This window comes from Felis catus, chromosome C2, assembly GCF_018350175.1.
Source record: "Felis catus isolate Fca126 chromosome C2, F.catus_Fca126_mat1.0, whole genome shotgun sequence".
Classification (NCBI taxonomy): Eukaryota; Metazoa; Chordata; class Mammalia; order Carnivora; family Felidae; genus Felis; species Felis catus.
Window position 1 is genome coordinate 151,716,265 of NC_058376.1, and position 22,459 is coordinate 151,738,723.

General features: G+C 40.2%; 1 protein-coding gene across 2 annotated transcripts in view; it reads left to right on the forward strand.

Moving 5' to 3' along the window:
• Nucleotides 1–586: 586 nt before the first annotated feature.
• The window catches only part of SCN10A (sodium voltage-gated channel alpha subunit 10), a 94,508-nt gene continuing 72,635 nt past the window's right edge, over nt 587–22,459 (forward strand). For both annotated transcript variants that reach the window (XM_045037849.1, XM_045037848.1), the window contains exons 1-3: nt 587–949; nt 2,193–2,320; nt 5,355–5,435. In XM_045037849.1, coding sequence (XP_044893784.1) covers nt 680–949; nt 2,193–2,320; nt 5,355–5,435 — 479 coding nt within the window. In that variant the 5' untranslated portion in view covers nt 587–679. The remainder of the gene's footprint in view (nt 950–2,192; nt 2,321–5,354; nt 5,436–22,459) is intronic.

Here is a 22,459-nt window from a genome sequence, read left to right on the forward strand (position 1 = left end):
TTATTAAGAACAGAAAAAAATACAAATATGCTGCCAAGCTTAGAGCATTCAGCTGACAGCACACTCTCAGCTGGCAAATGCAGCCATGTGCCAAGGAGCTGGGCTTTCTCCTCTCCCTTGCTGTCACATCTAGGAATGGTTGTCCCTTCTTAGAAGCACCCAGTGCATAACAAAACGACAATAAAACATGCTAATGTCTTCCATACTTTTTAACAAATGCTTTTCAAAGGGGGAAATTTTTACTAGCATTGTTTTTGCCACAGATCACATGAGCCAGTCTTTAATGAATGCAGGAGAGTGCCTACTGCTCAGTGGTGATAGAAACAAGAAGAGAGGGCAGTATGGCTAAATCATGCAGTGGTGATGGTGGCAGTGGTGGTGGTGTTACAAAAGACGAAGGAGTAATGCTTTATAAGCTCATGGAGGGCATAGCTTGATCCTGAGATGCCTGGAGGAGGATGGAATAAACAGTCTCCCAAGAGTTCCACAGGGCAGTAAGGCTCTGGGGAGAGCTCAGTGTGAGTTACTGAGGAAGGAACTGGGTCAGGAGGCTGTTCTAGCAACAACGTGTCAGTTAGGAAAGAACTGGAGGGAGAGGGCCAGTGGGCAGGCTGTTACCTCTCTGTGGTGATATCCACTCTCATAAGAGTATAAATTCTTCCTGAAAAAGAATGAGAAGATGGCATTCCCCTTTGGGTCCCTGGAAACTACCAACTTCCGTCGATTCACTCCAGAGTCCCTGGTGGAGATTGAAAAGCGAATTACTGCCAAGCAGGCAGCAAAGAAAGCCAAAGATAAGCACAGAGAGCAGAAGGACCAAGAAGAGAAGCCTCGGCCCCAGCTAGACTTGAAAGCTTGCAACCAGCTGCCCAAGTTCTATGGTGATCTCCCTGCAGAGCTGGTTGGGGAGCCCCTGGAGGATCTGGACCCCTTCTACAGCACACACCGGGTAAGGGTGACTGGCTTGAAAGGCTGTTCTCAGTTCTGGGAGAGGAAGCCTCTGCCCCACTCAGCCTAGGGAGTTCTCCTGCACCTGGATGATGTGGCTATCAGCCAGACTCAGTTAATGACAAATATATCCAACTCATCTCTTTGACACTCTTTGCATTTTTATAATATTTATGGGAGAGGCTAATTAAACTCAAATCCTCAAAAGCAACAATGGCTGTAAATTTTTCAGAGGAAGCTGGCTATTCTCTTGGATGACCACTGGCCTAGGATCTCCTGTTGGGTCTCTTTGCAAGTGGGGAGCAGAGATCCTGAGGTTGCAGGTGGGGGTAGAGTATGGAAGGGGAACAGAAATTAGGATGGTTTAAACCAGTGGTCCTCAAAGTATTATCTCAGAACGCCTGGGGTTCCCAAAACCGTTTCAGTGGGTTCGGGGGTAACACACACACACACACACACACACACACACACACACACACACACACGCAGTATAAGCAAAAGGGTATAAACAGTAACAAAAACTCCTTGGAGTCCTCAATAATTTTTGAGAGTGTTAAAGGGTCCTGAAATCAAAACATTTGAGAACCACTAGTTTAAGTAAGAGCTGCTTCGTGACAATTTCCCTGTTTGTATTGTGTCTTAGATGTTCCACACAGCCAAAAAAAAAATGTGTGCATGTTTGGGAGTTGAGGGACACGAATTAGCCATCTCAAATATGGTCTACAGAGAAAATAAAAAGGCACTGGAATGTCTTTCTCCCTCCTCTCATGGGCCAAGAGCCCTTACCTTCCCAGATGCTCACAGGGAACCAGTGGAGGGTTTCAAAAGCGAGACCTAGAAAATGGAGAGTAGAGGGAGTACCCCAGCACCAGGGATGATCCACTGATCAGAAGAGGAATGTAATGCAGCCAGACCCATCTTCCTGCTGCCAGAATCCTGGCTATGGGCCTGATGCATCCTACCAGCCCCAGGTCAGCTGCCTGCCCATTGGGCACTATTAATGGGCTCATCCTGATGCACAGTCACCCATGGGGACTGGGGTCTTGCTAGGAAGGTGAGGATATGGCTCTTTATCCCTGATCCCTTCTAACTCTACCCTTCCACTTGGCTCTCCACTGATGGATGCATGGTTCCCAGAACCCTTCTTGCTCACAAGCCTGAGATGACAACATGCATGCTTAAAAACCTGGTTGTGTGAAGACCATGCTTCTCACTGTAGGTCCTTCTGCTTTGTTTTGTTGTAGACGTTTATGGTGCTGAACAAAGGGAGGACCATTTCTCGGTTTAGTGCAACTCGGGCCCTGTGGTTATTCAGTCCTTTCAACCTGATCAGAAGAACAGCCATCAAAGTGTCTGTCCACTCATATCCTTTGCACTGTTGCCTCTTCCACATGATTCCTTTTAGAATCAGGCTTTGCCCAGTGTCCAGTACCTTCTTCAGAGGTTAGCAATAGAGGTTTTCTCTAATTGAATCCTCAAACAATGAAATCATTAAATTGGAAGGAAAAAGTGTTTGTGGCTTTAATGTGTTCAATAGCAGTCCCAAGACAGAGGAGGTGCTCATGCAAAGCCACAGGTGGGTTTGGGTTCACCTAAACTAGTTGGGACACACCTATGCACGCACGACCCCAAAAATGTCCTCCTTATGAAGGAGCTTTGCTGATGCAAAGCCAGGCACATTTTTGCCATATGAGGCCTGCTCGTCTCACAACATAATAACCAGTCAGAAGGCCCTGAGGGTTCTTTGGGCAGATGAGATAAGCATGGGCTGTTACTCTGTGCCTTAGCCGTGCTGGGAAGTGGCTGTTTATTGGGCAAAAAAACAAGACCTACCAGAGGACAAAGAGGACAGACCACAGTGGGTGGAGCATAGATTGTCTCAGGGGGACCACACTGGTCATGGGGCACGGCCAACATCCCAAGCTACCCCAAACTGCAAGCAGGTTAAAAAGGTCAGTAGACCAAAAAAATGTCAATAGTCCAAGGTTCATGTCACTGGGGAATATGGTCATGGTTAGAGACAAATCAGTCAAATGTCTGTGTTTTATTAACTGCTTTTAGGTAGCTCCAGAATCTGCCTTCAGTTTTTGGTTTATTTTGTTTTGTTTTTCAAGGCAAGCCAAACTAGGTCAAAAAAGAGACTTTGGCTCGGTTTCCAAGGATCTTCCCTGGTGACTGTCCAAATTGGAAGTTCCTAATGACAAATTCAGCCCTGGCTTCCAGGAGGTTGATTTGCAAGAACAGCCTTGCCTCAGCTGCCTGACAGATGGTAGCCAGCCTCTTCTTGGGAGACTCCAGTAAACGGAGCTCTCTCCCTGCCATTCTGGGGCAGCTTGCTGGATTGCTGGACAGCGCTCAGCGAGCGGGTAACTGGCAAGGACTCCTCTCAGTGTGGAACTTTGCTGCTCCGTGTACTTGCATTATATTTTCTTTGCCTTTGTGGCCACGCGGTGGGAGTTATATTTTCTTAATTCAGTCTTGGACTTTCTGGTCCCATATAAGGAGATGTAATGGTAACAGTAGGCTACCATTTGCTAAATACCTCCTAAGCATCATCACGGTCACAGGTACAGAAATCTTTGAAGAAGGGACTAGCATCCCCATTTCACAGATGATGCAACTATTATTCAAAGGCATTAAATAAATTGTCCAAGGTCACACAGCCAGTTAAGAGGTCCAGCCTGCATCCTGCCTAGAACAGTATCAGCGATAAGTAAGTAGGAAGTTAATGGAAATGAACTGAGGTAATTTATTCGCCCAGTATGTCATCTCTACTTGGGTGTTTTTTTTTTTTTTAAATACATATCCAATTACATAAAAACTACAAATAAAGAAAAACGTCAAATATACAAACTCCTCTCCACGCATCCTGGTTGAGTTACATCTTAATTAGCTGTAAGAAACAGCTAATTAGAAATAAAATCCCTTTAAAGAGCCAAGTGACCAGTGAATATTCTTTTCATCTTGAGATTTGATGAATCATAATTGCTGGATGGAGTCATAGCTGGACAGAAAAGCCGTTGAGAGTCTCCTTCTCGCAAAAGCCTGCATTTATATATTTAAATCTTATGAACTCGGTAGCTCCACTCCCAAAAGATATTCTTCAAGCTATGGAATTCTCCGTGTCTTATTATTAATATCTCACCAAAACTGTAATTCTAATCAAATTTTCTATGCCTGTTTCCACAAGTACCATTATACCTAATACATTACTTTTAAAGGTTTGTGGAGTTGGAGATACAATTTTAATTTAATCCTTGGGTTAACATTTTCCCCCCATGTGAACACATTTCTTAATTTAATTGCAAGTCAACAGGAAAATATGGTTTAATTAGCAGAATTTCCCTTTTCAAAATAGATGTGTTCCTAAGTAACTGTAAAACAGGGCACATTAAAGACATTTACAGAAAACTAAAATAGCTTTAAATACTTCTGCTCAAACTGAAATGATGAAAGATGAGTCGTTCACTCTCTCTGTAGGTCAAGCTTATCTTTGGGCTTTGTTTTTCTTTAGGAAGTAATTGTTAGGAACCCACGCTAGTCCTGAGAAAAACGTCCAATGGGAGAAATTTATCTCTGGGATTTCTCTACCAACCTTTCTTTCCATCTATTTACCCCTTTCCACTCGCCTTCCTCACTATCTCCTCCTTCCCTTTGTGGTAGTCCCTTGGTGCAACCTCGAAAATTCTTCTCTCTGTTTATACAGACTTGTCTACCACAGCTTGATTCCATCTGGGATTTTCTCCTGGAAATTTCCTCTCTGGAATTTTCTCCTGGATCCAGCATTTTCCTTCCTGTGCCTGCCCCCACCATTCCTAGCCAGAGGTCTGTTTCCTCAGTGTGACTGATCTCAGCTAAGTCAGGAAAACAATCTGACTGAATTAATTCCCATGAAAGCTGGTAACCCTCCCTTTACCTCTAACTTCTTAGGAGTATTTTCTTTATCTTTTGGGAAAAAAAGAGGCATTGGCTGGATGTAATTCCAGAATATATTGTATAGTGAAATGAAGGCGTCTGGGCAGCAGGCCGTTTTGGAGAAAGGATTCTTGTTTCCTTCCTTCTTGCTCAGGGTTCTGTTATCAAACAATCTGAGGTCACATCTCAGCACCATGGTTGACTGGCTGTATGACCTAGGAAAAGTTATTTAAGCTTTTTCAGCCCATTTTCTTAGTTCCAACATGTAGATAGAATAGCTCCCTATAGGTTCAGTTGTATTAGAAATAATGTGGATGAAGTAGCCAGCCCAGGATAGGCACTCAGTAAATGCCAGCACTTGCTATGTGATGAGACCATAAAGCTGATCCTAGCTAAAAGCTATGAATTTAGTAGTTCAGTGTCAAGGTGATCGTGGATGATGTCAGAGAAACATGGCGACTCTCAGCTTTTCCTTAACGCAGCCCTCTCAGGTGGTTCAGTTTATTTATTACGGTCACTATTTTGGTCAATTGTGTGGGCATGACCCAAACCGAGCTTCCAGAGAGAATTGAGTAAGTAGGTTTGCTGTCACTGTCCTTCCTGTGCCTCCTCTTTCTGTCCTCTTCGTCTCTTCCTTCCCTTGGTGGCTTTTTTTCTTGTCTTTTTCCTGCTGGTCTCGTTTGAGTATTGCAGACTTTATGATGGTTAGATACTTCCTTCTTCTGTGGACTTTGGTTCATAAACACACATGTGATTTTCAGCTTTGAAGAACTGCAGATTAGTGATTCTCAGCCTTGGAATCCCCTGGGGGAGATTTCTAAAATATTAAAGCCTGGGTCTCAGTCCCAGAGGGTCTGATTTCATTAGTCTGGGGTGGCCTGGGCAGATGAGCCTTGCCACCACCCACTCCCCACATTCACCTGCTAGGTACACACATCAACCAAGTTTAGGGAAGGCTTACTCTGAGAGGCAGGAGCAAAATTGAGATGGAATGAAGAACAAATGGTTCTGGAACATATTCAGAAAATTACCCGTGAATGAAGCTATTTATGTTATCATGGCTCATACACTTCAAAGTGCCCTTAATATTCCTGAGAATATTCTATTTCCCTGGGTTAGAAGATGGAACCTCTGTAGTTTCAGAACATAGTGGGGCCTTTCCAGAAACATCCTACACCAACAAATCCGAGAGAGGTGCCCCTAGCTCCGTGCAAGACTGACGTACCTTTGGTATAATAATAGGAACTCTGTAGAGCTTTGCCTTTTTCCACCTTTTAAATTTAAAAAAATTATTTTTTCTGATTATAACATTAATGCACGCCACAATAGAAAATACAGTTAACCCTTAAACAATATAGGTTTGGTGCGTGTTCACTTTTTACATGGATTTTTTCAATAAATATAGTATAGTGCTGTAAATGTATTTTCTCTTCCTTTTCTTAATAACATTTTCTTTTTGCTAGCTTACTTTACTGTAAGAAGATGGTCTCTGATACATATCACATGCAAAATATGTGCTAATTGACTATTGATGTTATCGGTAAGGCTTTCTGTCAACAGTAGGCTATTAGTAGTTAAGTTTCTGGGAGTCAAAACTTATATGTAGATTTTTACTGTGCAGGGGTCAGTGCCTTTAACTCCTGTGTTGTTCAAGGGTCCAATATATGCTTTATTTCTTTCTTTTAATTTTTAAAAAATCTTTATTTTTGAGAGAGAGAGAGGGGGGGAGTGGGGGAGGAACAGAGAGAAAGGGAGACACAGAATCCTAAGCAGGCTTCAGGCTCTGAACTGTCAGCACAGAACCTGATGTGGAGCTCGAACTCGTCAACCGTGAGATCATGACCTGAGCCGAAGTCAGACACTCAACTGACTGAGCCACCCAGGTGCCCCTGTGTTTTATTTTATGAATAGATTAGAGAGAATAATCATGTAGTCATCTTAATTGATGCTGAAAAATCATTTGATAAAGTTTGATATCTGCTTGTGATTAGAAATATCTAGAAAGGAAGGAATATAGGGAATGGCTGTGCTCTGGTGAAGGGTAATGACACTGAAGGAGGTAGAAAATATCATACTTAATTGTGAAACATGGCCAGCTTTCCATTTGAGATCAGAAACAAAAAGAAAAAAAAGAAAGATGTCTGTTTCATCAGTTCTATTTAACTTTGTAAAGGAGAGCCTAGCCAGCATAGGAAGGCAAGGAAAAGAAAGAATAAGAAAAGAAGTAGCAAAAATGCCATGATTTACAGATGAGACAATTGTGTGCATAAAACAACCAACATAATCTAGAGATAAACTATTAAAGTTAACAAGACAGCATAGCAAGGTAACTGGGTACAAATTAATATACGTAAATGAATTGCATATCTATATCTAGCAAGAAACAATGGTTTTTTAAAATACCATTTACAAAAATAAATAAAAAATAAATTTAAAAAATACCATTTACAGTGGCATTTTACAATAAAAGTATCTAGAAACAAGATTATCAAAGTATGAGTAAGATCTCTACAAAGAAAATTATGAAAAATACTGAGTGATATGACAGAAAACCCAATACATGGAGAGATGTATTATATTCCCGGATTCAAAGTCACAATATTGTAAGACTCCTCAAAATGACTAATGAATTTAATGTGAGCCCAATCAAAATCCCAACAAGTTTTTTTTTTATTACTCGATGAATTGACCTTAAGATGTATATAAAAATGTAAAGAGCAAATGATAGCCAAGACGCTTTTGAGGAAGAAAATCAAGGTGGGAGAAGAAAACTGGCCCTACTGGGTATACAAATGTACCCTAAAGCTCCAATAATTGAAACCAGGTGCAGTGGAGGGTAAGATTAGTCAGACTAGTGGGACGGAATAGTTGGCTCGCATACAGGCATCGAATTTGCGTTAAAGGCAGCACCGCAGAGCAGTGGGGACAGGGCAGTCCTCAATATGAGATGCTGGAGAATTCAGTATCTCGATAGAAAAATTACTTTGAACATCCAACTTTATGCCACATACAAGAATCAACTCTAGGTGGGTGAATAGTTAAAGTTTTTTGTGAAAGACAAAAACAGAAGGCTTTTAGGCAAAAACAAAAGGAGAATTTCTTCATGACCTCAGGTTAGGGAAAGATTTATTACATAGGGCACAAGAAGCACTAACCACAGAGGGGAAAACTGATACATTGTAGCTTACTAAAATTAAGAATTTCTATTCATGAGAAGGCAACTTTGTAAGAGTGAAAAAGCAAGCCTACTGAGTAAGAGATATTTGCAACACATATACCTAAAAAGTGTTTATATCCAGAAGACTGATCCTGCAAGTCAATTAGAAATACATCAGAGCAACCAATTTTGAAGTGAGCAGAATATTTGTATACATATTTCACAAAAGCAGAAACCCAAATGGTCAATACACATATGAAAATATCCTTAACCTTTTTCTTAACCAAGGAAATGAGAATTAAAATTACACGGAGAGAGATTGGGACACCTGGGTGGCTCAGCCAGTTAAGTACCTGACTCTTGATTTCAGCTCAGGTCACGATCTCATGGTTCATGGGTTTGAGCCCCGCATGAGATTTTCTCTTTCTCCCTCTCTCTCTGCCCTCCCACATTCTCTGTCTCTCAAAATAAATAAATAAACTTTAAAAAAAAACACTTAAAAATTGCACTGAGAGATTATTATCTACCCATCAGATGAGGAAAATTTTAAATTGTGACAATACCAAGTATTAAGGGTATGGAGCAACAGAAACTCATATACCGCTGGTGGAAATGTAAATTTGTACATCTTTGGAAATCAGTGGATATCCTCAAATAAAGGTGAAGACACACATATACTGTGATTCTTAATTATACTCTTAGGTACATAAACTCAACAGAAATATGTATGGGCACCAGGATATAGCAACGAGAAAGTTTATGAACACTGTCCATAAAAGCCCCAAACTGGAAACAACCCAAATGTCCAAAAATTTTTGGTGCATTAAATATCCCTCTTATATTCTTGGGCGCCTGGGTGGCGCAGTCGGTTAAGTGTCCGACTTCAGCCAGGTCACGATCTCACGATCCCTGAGTTCGAACCCCGCGTCAGGCTCTGGGCTGATGGCTCAGAGCCTGGAGCCTGTTTCCGATTCTGTGTCTCCCTCTCTCTCTGCCCCTCCCCCGTTCATGCTCTGTCTCTCTCTGTCCCAAAAAGAAAAAAATAAACGTTGAAAAAAAAAATAAATATCCCTCTTATATTCTTAAAATGGGATAATGTATAGCAATAAAAATGAGTAAATTACTGTTCCACAAAACAAGGATGAAAAAAGCCAGACACAAAAGATTACATAAGTATGATTCCGTTTATACAAAATTTAAAAACTAGCAGAACTTAACAATTTTGTTTAGAGGTGCTTACTTGGAGGTAAAAATATAAATAAAATCTCTAGGGCAGAGGAGGGAGGACACAGTTGGGAAGGGGCTTATGGGGTGCTCATAATGTTCCATTTAGTGACATGAGTAGTTGTCACACAGCCACTATGGACTGGATTATGCTACCCTGCCCCTAACCCATGTGTTGAAGCCCTAACCCAAGTAACTGTATTGGAGAAGGGACCTTTAAGGAGGTGACAAGGTTAAATTAGGTCAGAAGGGCAGAGCCGTGATCCAATAGAACCAGTGTCCTTGTAAGAAGAGGAATGGATTCCAGGACTCTCTCTCTGTCATGTGAGGACATAGCAAGAAATCAGTCCTTAGCAAACCAAGAAGAGGGTTCTCGCCAGAGCCTGGCCAGGAGATACCCTCATCTCCAATTTCCAGCCTCTGGAACTGTGAGAAGGCAACTTCTGTGCTCTGACCACTCAGTTTATGGTGTGTTTTTATGGTAGCCCAAGCTAATGTGCAAGCTTTCATTTTATAGTTAATTTATGGTCCATGTGCATTTTTATCACGCACATTACATATCATACTAAAAAGCTTAAAAACAAGATGATTTTTTAAAACTGGCCATTGCGTAAAATACAGACTACTGAAAAATATAAATCAGAAGAGAGTAATTAGGTCGAGAAATCACTGTTGGTATTTTAGCTTATTCTCTCTCTCTTTCTCTCTCTCTCTCCTCTCTCTTTCTCTGTCTCTCCCTCTCTCTCTCCCTTTCTCTCTCTCTCTCCATATATATAATGTTGGAGATCTAATCGGCTTTATCAAATGATTGGTGAACGAGGCAGCAGCCCATCTAGCAAGCAGAGAGGAGTTGTACAAAGTAGAAGGTTTTTATAGGTAGGAGAATGAGGGTAAGAAAGTTATTAGCAAAGGAAAAGGATTCTTCCAGAGGAGGCAGCTTGCTAGGGGAAAAAACAGGTGTCTTCTCATGTAGATCACCTCACCTTTCTTTTGGGGATGGAGCGGACCCCAGTGACAGACTCTTTGGTGCTGATAGAGAGAACAATTTCCTGACTGACCAGTCAAGGCCACATTTCTGGGGAGATGGAAACTCCGTAAAGATTGGGTTTTAAGCCCTGGTTTGGGAACTCTAAGTGGCACCATTTGGGGCCTGCAGTTTTCTTAACTATATATAGGCTGAGATCATATAGCATGTAAAAATCTCTATCCTTATTTTGAACTTTTAAGGCAAAGCATTTTCTTTCAAAAGTAAGAGTTATTTGGGGATTCTGGTTAAATATGGAAGATGGCATGCATATGTTTTACCCCAACCCTCTCAGAACGCCAATAAAATGACAGCATGGGAATAAGAATGGTATAAATACACAAGAACAAAGAGAAGGAGAAAGAAAACCACAGAGGACAAAGATGTCAAAACAATCTCGGGAGGCCAAAAGCGGGCGGAGGCCTGGCAAAATGACTCAGCTCATCAGGACTTGTTAAAGGAGATGCCCGCAGAGAGGGATAAACATGGCGAGGGAGGCATTTTTACCCCCTAAAACCACAGAGGCCCTGAAAATGTGGACATGATACAAGTAACAATAACTGGGAGTGGAAAGAGGAAAGATCGTGGGAGCGGGGTACGCTCACTTGCTGCTGCTTCTATAATAGCAAGAAGTGGAAGAGTATTCTTTAAAGTAGACAAATCAAGGAGGGGAAAATGATTCTATCTGACAGTAGAAAGGTGAGCACCAAGAGCGTACGATTAAACACAATCAGGTGATGCATAAGGTGGGTGGGAAAAGAAAGAGTTAACAAATGGAAATAAGAGATATTATACAGATAGTGTACTAAGGAAAATGCACTACACGGTTTTAGTTATAATTATGAATTTGTACTTATAAAGGCAACCGATAGAACTCAAACGCTGTTCTAAATTTAGAATCGTCTGGGCACAAGAAGCAAATCAAACATGTCACACAAGACCATAGTTTTAAAAAACTATTAAATATATAACTTGAAGTTATATAAACAAAGATCAAGCAAATCTGTCATGTCGATACATATAAATGGATTTGACTCCTCTGTTCCAAAAGCAAATCACACATATTCACAAATATGTGACATAACAAAGCAATATCCAGTATGTTGAATAAACAGTATACTGTTCCAGGTCATATGGAGAAGTCAAAATTCAAGAATGGACAGGGGCACCTGGTGGCTCAGTCGGTTAAGTGTCCAACTCTTGATCATGGTTCACAAGATTGAGTCCCGCGTGGGGCTCTGCTCTGCCAGCTTGGGGTCCTCTCTCTCCCTCTCTCTCTCTGCCCCTCCCCCACATTCTCTCTCTCTCTCTCTCTCTCTCTCTCTCTCTCTCTCTCTCTCTCAAAATAAATGAATAAACTTAAAAAAAAAAAAGATGGACAAAGATATAAGCAAAGGCATACAGGAAGGGAGGGACATGAGGTGTGAATATCAAAGAAGGTGAAATTTGAGCCCAAACTCATTAAACAGGATGAAATGACACTCTGTAATGTAAAATAATCCAAAAGAGTAATGTGTGTCTTTGCAACAAATAATGTGGCGCCGGTGTTCATAAATCAAAAATCATAACAGTATAAAGGTAAATAGACAAAAACATTACAAGGACCAGAGGGTATAATTAATTTCTGCCTATGACAGACCAAGTGTTTAAAAAGTATGTAAAGATATAGATGACCTGAATATGTAATTCATAAACACATCTGATTAATATATATCAAACTCCATTTTCCCGGAAAAATGGAGAATATACTGCCGTACATATTGACCAAATGTTAAATCACAACAAAACTTCAACAATAATACAGGCAACATTCTCCCATCACACTGTGATAAAGTAATAATAAAATTAGAAGAAAAAAAAAAGAAAGGGCTTTCCATTTGGTAATGTTGAAAACCTTTAAACTCTTAGATTAAAAAATACTACAAACTCAAATTATAGAATTTCTAGAGAAGAAAAAATTTAAAAACTATACCCAGCACCTATAAGGTTAAAGATGTATTTAGGGGTTAGTCCATAGTATTGAAGCAGAGAATATTTATATCAGTATAAAATGAAGAGAATTATTTAAGCACCTGATATAAAGCTAAAAAAGGAAAAATAAAATAAATGAAAGGAAAACGAATGAATAATGTAAAAGAAAAAAGAGCAAGTTAAGAAATAGAAAAACAGTAGAAATAATAAATCCAAAAGCTGTTGTAAAATATATGTGTAAGACATTTATACTGAAAGATGACAACACACTACGGAGAGAAATTTTAGAAGCATCAAATAACTTTAACAATATCTCAGGGCTCCTGGGTGGCTCAGTCCGGTAAGCATCCAACTCTTGATTTCGCCTCAGGTCATGATCTCATGGTCACCGGGACTAAGCCCCACATCACGCTCTGCACTGACAGCACAGAGCCTTCTTAGTATTCTCTCTCTGCCCCTTCCCTGCTCACACATGTACGCGCGCTCTCTCTCTCTCAAAATAAATAAATGAATATTTAAAAAATTAACAATATCTCATGTTAAGGAAGGGATTAGAAGACTCACCAGCTGTTAAAATGCCAGTGCTACCCAAATTAATCTACAGAGTCAATGAAATCCCAGCAAAAATCCTAGCAGCCTATGTTCCATAGAAATTGAATAGATTTCACTTACATGGATGAGGCCAAGTTTATTTAACTATTATCCTATTAATAGGCATTTATGTTGGCCCTAATCAAGATAATCCTCATATTTTGCCATTACGATTCTTCAGTGAGTATCCTTCCTTGCTCATATCTTTGCACAGTAACATGGGTACATGTGAGGGACGAATTCTCAGAAGTGGAATGACTGGGTCAAAGGGACATGCGGTTTTAATTTTTGAGATATCACCAAACTGCCTTCCAAGGTTGTACCGATTTCCATGCCCACTATTATTAAATTCATTCTTTATCAGATTTTGCATGAACTGAATTGTTGACAAAGCTTCTTTTATAAACACACGTTGAAAAAATATATACATAAGAGATAAAAATCTACCTCTCTGGTTTTATTTCTAGAAACTTATGTGGCAGGTATTGGAGGATGTTCAGCATCCTGGCCTCCTGAAAATTATCAGATTCCAGATTTTATTTTTGAAATGCAAACTGATAACAGCCATTGGTTGCTGGGAGCCCAAAGGAAAAGGATAAATGTCCCTGGGATAGACTGGGGCTACAAAGATCATGCTGTGTATTCTTGAGGAGATCATAGCCAGTGAGGAATCAGAAGCTGGTTCCTACCACCCTGTTCTTGATACAATGTTTTGGACACAAGCGTTTCCCATCTCTTATCTCCCTCCCCAGACATTATACATCCCTGAAACATTAGCTTTATACTGCTGCCTGCTGGTAAAGACTGCCTGCCTGCCTATCTATCTGCTTGTTTCATATGTGTGTGTGTGTGTGTGTGTGTGTGTGCACGTGCGCACGCTCAGAAATAAACTGGAGGGACGCCCGGGTGGCTCTGTTGGTTAAGCATCTGACTTCAGCTCAGGTCATGATCTCGCAGTTCGTGAGTTCAAGCCCCATGTCAGGCTCTATGCTGACAGCTCAGAGCCTGGAGCCTGCTTTCTAGTCTGTGTCGCCCTCTCTCTCTGCCCCTCCCCCCCCTCTCTCTCTCAAAAATAAATAAACATTTAAACAGTAAAAAGAAAAAAAAAGAAAGAAACTGGAGATTCACTGCAGTCAGAGGGGAAGGATATATCAGATTGGAGCCCAGTTGGAGATGAAAAATGCAGGGGGATATTCTACCATGCCTACCTCCTAAGCTCATAAAGAGTCACTCAAAAGGCCCTTTGATGGCCCTAGGATGCCCGTCACTAACCATACTGAGAACCTGGGGAAACGTTTGACAAAATACAGCAATTTGGTTGCAGGGAAAAGCACAGTGGAAAGATAAATATTTTCTTACCTAGAAAGGAACACATGAAATGAAACTAAACCCATGGCAAACAGGGGAATGTTTCCCTGGCACCGCACACATAAAGTACTGTTTCGTGTCTTTTCAAATGAATATGAATGATGCCATGCTGTGTGCACTTTAGCTGATGCCGTTTTTAATTTTTTTTAATTTTTAATTTTTTATTTTTTTAATTTACATCCAAGTTAGTTAGAATATAGTGCTGTAATGATTTCAGGAGCAGATTCCAGTGATTCATCCCTATGTATAACACCCAGTGCTCATCCCAACAAGTGTCCTCCCTAATGCCCCTGGCCCATTTAGCCCATCTCCCCACCCCAAACCTCTCCAGCAACTCTCAGTTTGTTCTCTGTATTTGAGTCTCTTATGTTTTGTCCCCCTCCTTGTTTTTAGATTAGTTTTGCTTCCCTTCCCCTATGTTCATCTGTTTGTATCGTAAATTCCTCACATGAGCAAAGTCAGGATATTTGTCTTTCTCTAATTGGCTAATTTCACTTAGCATAATACCCTCTAGTTCCATCCACGTAGTTGCAAATGGCAAGATTTCATTCTTTCTGATGGCCGAGTAATACTCCATTGTATATATATACCACATCTTCTTTATCCATTCATCTGTCAATCGACATTTGGGCTCTTTCCATACTTTGGCTATTGTCAGAAATGCTGCTATAAACGTTGGGGTGCATGTGTCCCTTCGAAACAGCATACCTGTATCCCTTGGACAAATACATAGTAGTGCAATTGCTGGGTCATAGGGTAGCTCTATTTTTAATTTTTTGAGGAACCTTCATGTTTTCCAGAGTGGCCACACCAGTGTGCATTCCCACCAGCAGTGCAAAAAATATCTTCCTTCTCCGCATCCTCGCCAACATCTGTTGTTACCTAAGTTGTTTATTTTAGCCATTCTGACTGGTGTGAGGTGGTATCATTGTGGTTCTGATTTGTATTTCCCTGATGATGAGTGATGTTGAGCATTTTTTCATGTGTCAGTTGGCCATCCGAATGTCTTCTTTGGAGAAGTGTCCATTCATGTCTTTTGCCCATTTCTTCACTGGATTATTTGTTTTTTGGATGTTGAGCTTGATAAGTTCTTTATAGATTTTGGATACCAACCCTTTATAGAATACGTCATTTGCAAATATCTTCTCCCATTCCGTCGGTTGCCTTTTAGTTTTGCTTATTGTTTCCTTCGCTGTGCAGAAGCTTTTTATTTTGATGAGGTCCCAGTAGTTCATTTTTGCTTTTGTTTCCCTTGCCTCTGGAGATGTGTTGAGTAAGAAGTTGCTGTGGCCAAGGACAAAGAGGTTTTCTCCTGCTTTCTCCTCGGGGATTTTGATGACTTCCTGTCTTACGTTTAGGTCTTTCATCCATGTTGAGTTTATTTTTATGTATGGTGTAAGAAAATGGTCCAGGATTATTCTTCTGTATATCGCTGTCCAGTTTTCCCAGCACAATTTGCTGAAGAGACTGTCTCTCTTCCATTGGATATTCTTTCCTGCTTTGTCAAAGATTAGTTGGCCATACGTTTGTGGATCCATTTCTGGGTTCTCTATTCTGTTCCATTGATCTGAGCATCTGTTTTTCTGCCAGTACCATACTGTCTTGATGATTACAGCTTTGTAATACATTTTGAAGTCTGGGATTGTGATGCCTCCAACTTTGGTTTTCTTTTTCCAGATTGCTTTGGCTATTTGGTTCCATACAAATTTTAGGATTGTTTGTCCTAGCTCTGTGAAGAATGCTGGTGTCATTTTGATAGGGATTGCCTTGAATATATAGATTTTTGGGGGTGGTATTGACATCTTAACAATACTTGTTCTTCCAGTCCAGGAGCATGGAATATTTTTCCATTTTTTTGTCTTCTTCAATTTCTTTCATAAGCTTTCTATCGTTTTCAATGTATAGATTTTTCACCTTTTTGGTTAGGTTTATTCCTAGGTGTTTTATGGCTTTTGGTGTAGTTGTAAGTGAGATCAATTCCTTAATTTCTCTTTCTGTTGCTTCATTATTGGTGTATAGGCATGCAACTGATTTCTGAGCGTTGATTTTATATCCTGCAACTTTGCTGAACTCATTGATCAGTTCTAGCAGTTTTTTGGTAGAATCTTTTGGGTTTTCCATTTGGAGTATCATGTCATCTGTGAAGAGTGAAAGTTTGCCTTCCTCCTTGCCAATTTGGATGCCTTTTATTCCTTGGTGTTGTCTGATTGTTGAGGCCAGAACTTCCAATGCCATGTTGAATAACAGTGTTTAGCTGATGCTTTTTAAAAATCAATACTGTGATTTTGAGACTGGTCTAAGTGGATACGTGTAGACTTATTTCATTTATTTTTTTTTACTGCTATATAGTATTCCATTAAGGTATTCTGTATTTTCTGCTAAGCATCATAATATTTCTTTCTACATTTAGATATTTCACACCACCCCCTAGACTTGAATGCACACACACATGGCTTGAGATAAGCTTCTAATATTTTTCTGTGTGGATTATTCCAACACCATTTTTAATGGATCATTGTTTCAAAGTGATTCCTTCCACTACCTCCATCTTGCACCAGATTCTCATGCATACTCAGGTCTGTTTCTCCCAATTATTTATTTGTTACTCCGTCAGTCAACACCACACTGATCTGAATGCCTGATAATCTGGTTGATCCGGGTTGATCCGGTTTGATCTGGTTGACCAAAACACCCATCCTTATTTACCTTCTTGAAAACCGTTAGTTCTTGGGGCGCCTGGGTGGCTCAGTCAGTTAAGTGTCTAACTCTTGCTTTCAGCCCAGGTCATGACCTCACGGTTCATGAGTTCGAGCCCTGTGTCAGGTTTGGCACTGACGCGGCAGAGCCTGCTTGGGATTCTCTCTCTCCCTCTGTCTGTCCCTCCCTCCCTGAAAATAAATAAATAAATAAATAAATAAATAAATAAATAAATAAATTTAAAAAAAAAAGAAAATCAGTTCTTCCTTCTCTTTACTTTTCTATATCAATTGAAGGGTCATGTTTTCAAGTTTTTTTCTTACCAATCTGTTGAAACTTCGAGTGCAGATCCACTGAATCTATTTATTACCATTGGGAGAATGCCACATGTATGATGCCAAGCCTTTCCTCACATCAGCATGGCATATCTCCCAATTTATACAGGCCTTCTTGTATATTCTTCTATAACATTATGTCTTATGTAAAGTACTTACATTTCTTACCCTTAGGTACATTATCATTGTGGTTGTCCTTTTGAGTGTTTATTTTTATTGCTAAAATATGTCAATGTTATTAATGTCTACATATTGGTTTTGCACCCAACAACCTTGCTGAGCTCCTGAACAAGTTCAACATTTTCCTGTAGATTCTCTTGGGTTTTCTATTTAAACAATTATATCGTCTGCAAATAATGATGAACTTGTTTCTTTCTTTGTGAGTCTTATACCATTTGTTTGCTTTTCCTGTCTTACTGAACTGACCAGACCTTCAGCACAATGCTGAATTGAATCTACAGTAATGAGTGTTATTTCCTTTGCTCTTGATTTTTAAAAGTATGCTCCTAATTTTCACTATTATCATGATGATTATGGGATTTTTGTCATTAGCCTTTATCAAGTTATGGAAATTTCGTTCCACGTCTGGTTTGTTAAGAGTTTCATTATGGGGCACCTGGGTGGCTCAGTCAGTTAAGTGTCCAACTCTTGGTTTCAGCTCGGGTCATGATCTCATGGTTCTTGGGATTGAGCCCCATGTGGGATTGTGGTGTGAGAACAGAGTCTGCTTGGGATTCTCTCTCTCCCCCTCTCTCTGTCCCTCTTTTGCTCTCGCTCTCTCTCTCTCAAAATAAATAAATATATTTTTAAAAAAAGAGTTTCACAGTATGGAGGTTCCTCAAAAAATTAAAAATAGAACTACCCTACCACCCAGGAATTGCACTAGGTATTTATCCAAAGGGTACAAGAGTGCTGACTCAAAGGGACACATGCACCCCAATGTTTATAGCAGCACTATCGACAATAGCCAATGTATGGAAAGGCCTCAAATGTCCTTTGACTGATGAACAGATAAAGAAGATGTGGTATATACATACACAATGGAATATTACTCAGCGATCAAAAAAAAAAGAATGAAATCTTGCCATTTGCAACAACGTGGATGGAACTAGAGTGTATTATGCTAAGCAAGATAAATCAGTCAGGGAAAGACAAATATCATATGATTTCACTCATTTGTGAAATTTAAGAAACAAAACAGATGAACATAGGGGAAGGGAAGCAAAACTAGTATAAAAACAGAGAGGGAGACAAACCATAAGAGTCTCTTAAACACAGAGAACAAACTGAGGGTTGCTAGAGGGGTTTGGGGTGGGGGGATGGGCTAAAGGGGTGAGGGCATTAAAGAGGGCAGTTGTTGGGATGAGCACTGAGTGTTATTTGTAAGAGGTGAATCACTAAGTTTTATTCCTGAAATTATTATTATACTATATGTTAACTAACTTTGATTTAAATTGCAAAAAAATGAAAGTGTGTGAAGGATGTAAAAAAAGAGTTTCATTACAAGTGGGTGTTGGTTTTTATCAATATTTCTATTTTATTAAGATTATCATTAGCTCTTTCATCTGTTAATATAGAAGGTTACATTAATAAATTTGCCAGTCTAGTTTTAATGGCTCCAGCTTGATCATTGCTGGATTCAACTTGCCAGTATTTCATTTGATCTATCTTGGTAAATGAGGCTGCTTTATAATACTCTCTCATAAATTATCCCTTTGGGTTGCTTTTCCATGTCTTTGCCTCACTGTCTTCCTTCGGTATTGTTCCCTGGAACTCCAGATTCCTCTCACTCTGTTTTGCACAGTAATTCAGGTCTCTCCCTCCCCTACAATGTCTCTCAGTAAGTTATCCAGGGAACTCTGTTGATCACAAGTCTCTAAATCATTAGCCTCTAAACCATTTGACAGATTGAGAAGGAAAAGCACAGATAATTTAAAAGTCTGACATGTAAGAATGACCATTATTTTCATAGAATTTCTGTCTTTTCACGTTCTTAAAAACAGTGTGTGTGTTTCAAGGACTGAGAGCTCCTACTGGTTAACATGGACTTGATCATGGGTAGCTAATTCTACCTAATGTGTTTGATTGTCATCTGACAGTTACTGTTTACATTTGTTAGACTTGCATTGCCTGATATCACAGTTCAAAAAATGGAATCATTTCAAAAGCGGCTTGCAGAAATACAACAATAGCGATGAAAACAGAAAAAGTAAACCTCACAATATGAAATAAGGTCACAAATGTAAATAATGAATGGACTCTGTCATAAATACAAAGCTGGAAGCTGCAGGTCATGAGACAAGTGGACGATGGATGTGGATAATCTCACAAAAGCAGATAAAAAATAAATGAGAAAATAGCATGACAATGAAAGATGATCATTGAATGTTATTGGGTCAGTGAACCTGTTGTCCTAGTTCCCAGTTTATTATCTGCCAATAACATTTTCATCAAATAATAATAATCAGCTACCCAAACTGCCATAGTATTTTCCAACAAAGCTTATTGACCTCACTTTTAAACCAGTTGACTATTTTTAGTACAAAAATGAAATCAGGCTTTCCAGTACAAATTGCCAAACTTGATGTTAAAGGTTGAAAAGAATAAAAAACTATAGTGTGCCCATTCCTCCTATACCCTTGCTGGTAAGACATGAAACCCACTTCCAAATCAATGACAAATATTGTAGTTGGAAAGAAAGCAGGAAGAAATTGGTAGAATTCCTTTAACAGAACCACTGGATTTCTTATAATGTGACTGCCATTTAAACTCAATGACTGTTATAGGGGCGCCTGGGTGGCTCAGTCAGTTGAGCGTCCGACTTCGGCTCGGGTCATGATCTCACAGTTTGTGGGTTCGAGCCCCACATCGGGCTCTGTGCTGACAGCTCAGAGCCTGGAGCCTGCTTCAAATTCTGTGTCTCCCTCTCTCTCTGCTGCTCCCCTGCTCATACTGCCCCCCCCCTTAAAAATAAATATTAAAAAAAATTTTTTTAAGAAATTAAAAAAAAATCAATGACTGTTATGTACATATAACTAAGCAGACATTTTACTTTACAGTTTAATAACACTATGGGCATATCAGTTTTCTGTAGACATGCACCATATATGTGAGAGAGAAGTGCTCAATGACTTTTTGTCTTATTCATCATATGAAGCTCATTTTAAAAGAAGAGACTTCTGGGGCGCCTGGGTGGCTCAGTCGGTTGAGCGACCGATCAGCTCAGGTCACGATCTCACGGCTCGTGAGTTCGAGCCTTGCGTCAGGCTCTGGGCTGATGGCTCAGCCTGGAGCCTGCTTCCGATTCTGTGTCTCCCTCTCTCTCTGCCCCTCCCCCATTCATGCTCTGTCTCTCTCTGTCTCAAAAATAAATAAACATTAAAAAAAATTAAAAAAAAATAAAAATAAAAGAAGAGACTTCTGGCTTAATTAATTAAAGATCAGCTTGGAAACTTTAGAAAGGTATGTTAGCTTCTACACCAATGTTCATAGCGGCATTATTCACGAAAGCCAAAAGGTAGGAAACCGCCCACATGTCCATCGACGGGTGAATGCATAAACAAAATGTGATATATGCATTGTATGGACAATGGACTATTATTCAGCATTAAAAATGAATGAGATTCACTCATGTAGTATTCACATGCTACAACATGGATGAACCTTAAAACATCACGCTGAGTAAAATTAGCCAGACACAAAAGGACGAATTGTATGATTTGTATAATTCCTCTTAGATGAGGTACCTAGAGTAGGCAAATTTATGGAGACAGAAAGTAGAATTGAGGTTGCCAGGGAGCAGGGGAGGGAGGAATGGGGAGTGGTTGGAGTACAGCCCTTCTGTTTGGGATAATAAGTTCTGGAGATGAGAGTGGTAGTGATTTCGCAATGTTGTGAATGTACTTAATGCCGCTGAATTGCATACTTAAGATGGTGATGGCAGTAAATTTTATTTTATGTATATTTCACCACCATTGGAAAAAAAAAAAATAGATACACTGAATTGGTACCGAAGAAGCTCCAGCCACGCGGTCAGCAAGGAAAGGCATCACTGTACAAATGAAAGACGTTCCTCCAAATGCAGTACACCCTTCACTGGTGGAAAACAGTGGGGGTCCACAAGCATGCCTTCAGACCCTTTACTGCCTTTGAGCAACCCAGCGGAAATTGTGAATACAAACTGTGGCCTCACGGTGTGAGTATCCTCAGCCTCCAGGGCTGAAATCAAAGTGAGGTTCTGTTTTCCCACACTGAATTGCTCTGGCTGGCAAACGAAAAAGGCTTATAGTGTTTTCAGACCATGGGGGAAGGGAAGGGGGAAAAAAAAAATAGTTACCAACAGAGAGGGAGGGAGGCAAACCACAAGAGACTCAATCCCAGAGAACAAACCAAGGGTGGATGGGGGGGGGCGGGGAGAGGGAATATGGGTGGTGGGCATTGAGGAGGGCACTTGTTGGCTTGAGCACTGGGTGTTGTACGGGAGCCAATCTGACAGTAAATTATATTCATAAAAAAATAAAATAAGGGATAAAACCTTGTTAAATGACCATTTCTCCAAATACACGCGATGTGTCTTAGTAATACATTCAGGATTTTGAATAGTATGGATCTTTGCCTTTAGGACCTAACCTCGAGATTTTTTAATGAGTAGGCATCAGGATATCTTAAAACTGAGGAAGTGGGGCAAACAGCTCCAGGGCTTAGAGCTTGACTTTTTCTCAATACCCAGGGATTTTCTTCCTTCATCAGGAATATCTTTTGCATTTTAAAAAAATCACATCAACATGCCGCAACAGAGCACGAAGAAATACCTTCGGGGCCAAGTGCCGTCAGAAAGAAGACGTGACTGCATCAGCTCCTGTCCCCCGGGTTGCGACCTTTAACCCTCCAGCGCTGGGTGGTGTTCAGCCTAGGCTGACGTTCTCTGGTGAAGCACTGAAAATAGTCTTCAGAATGCTCTCCATAATTTCTGGATCTGCATTTGATCTGAAAAGCCAGAAATATCCGTCAAAGCTTCCCAACAACCTATAATTCTGAGTTAAGATTTTCCAATTTAGAAAACATAAAGAGTCGGGGGGGGGGGGGAACCCACAAGATATGGAAGCTGACAGCTCAAGAAGCCAGCCAGCCAGATATAGATTTCTTCGTGAATAATTTCAAACACTCTTTCTCTCTCGCAGATACGAACAGGCATTACTGCTATTCTCTTTTTAATGTGATTGTTACTTT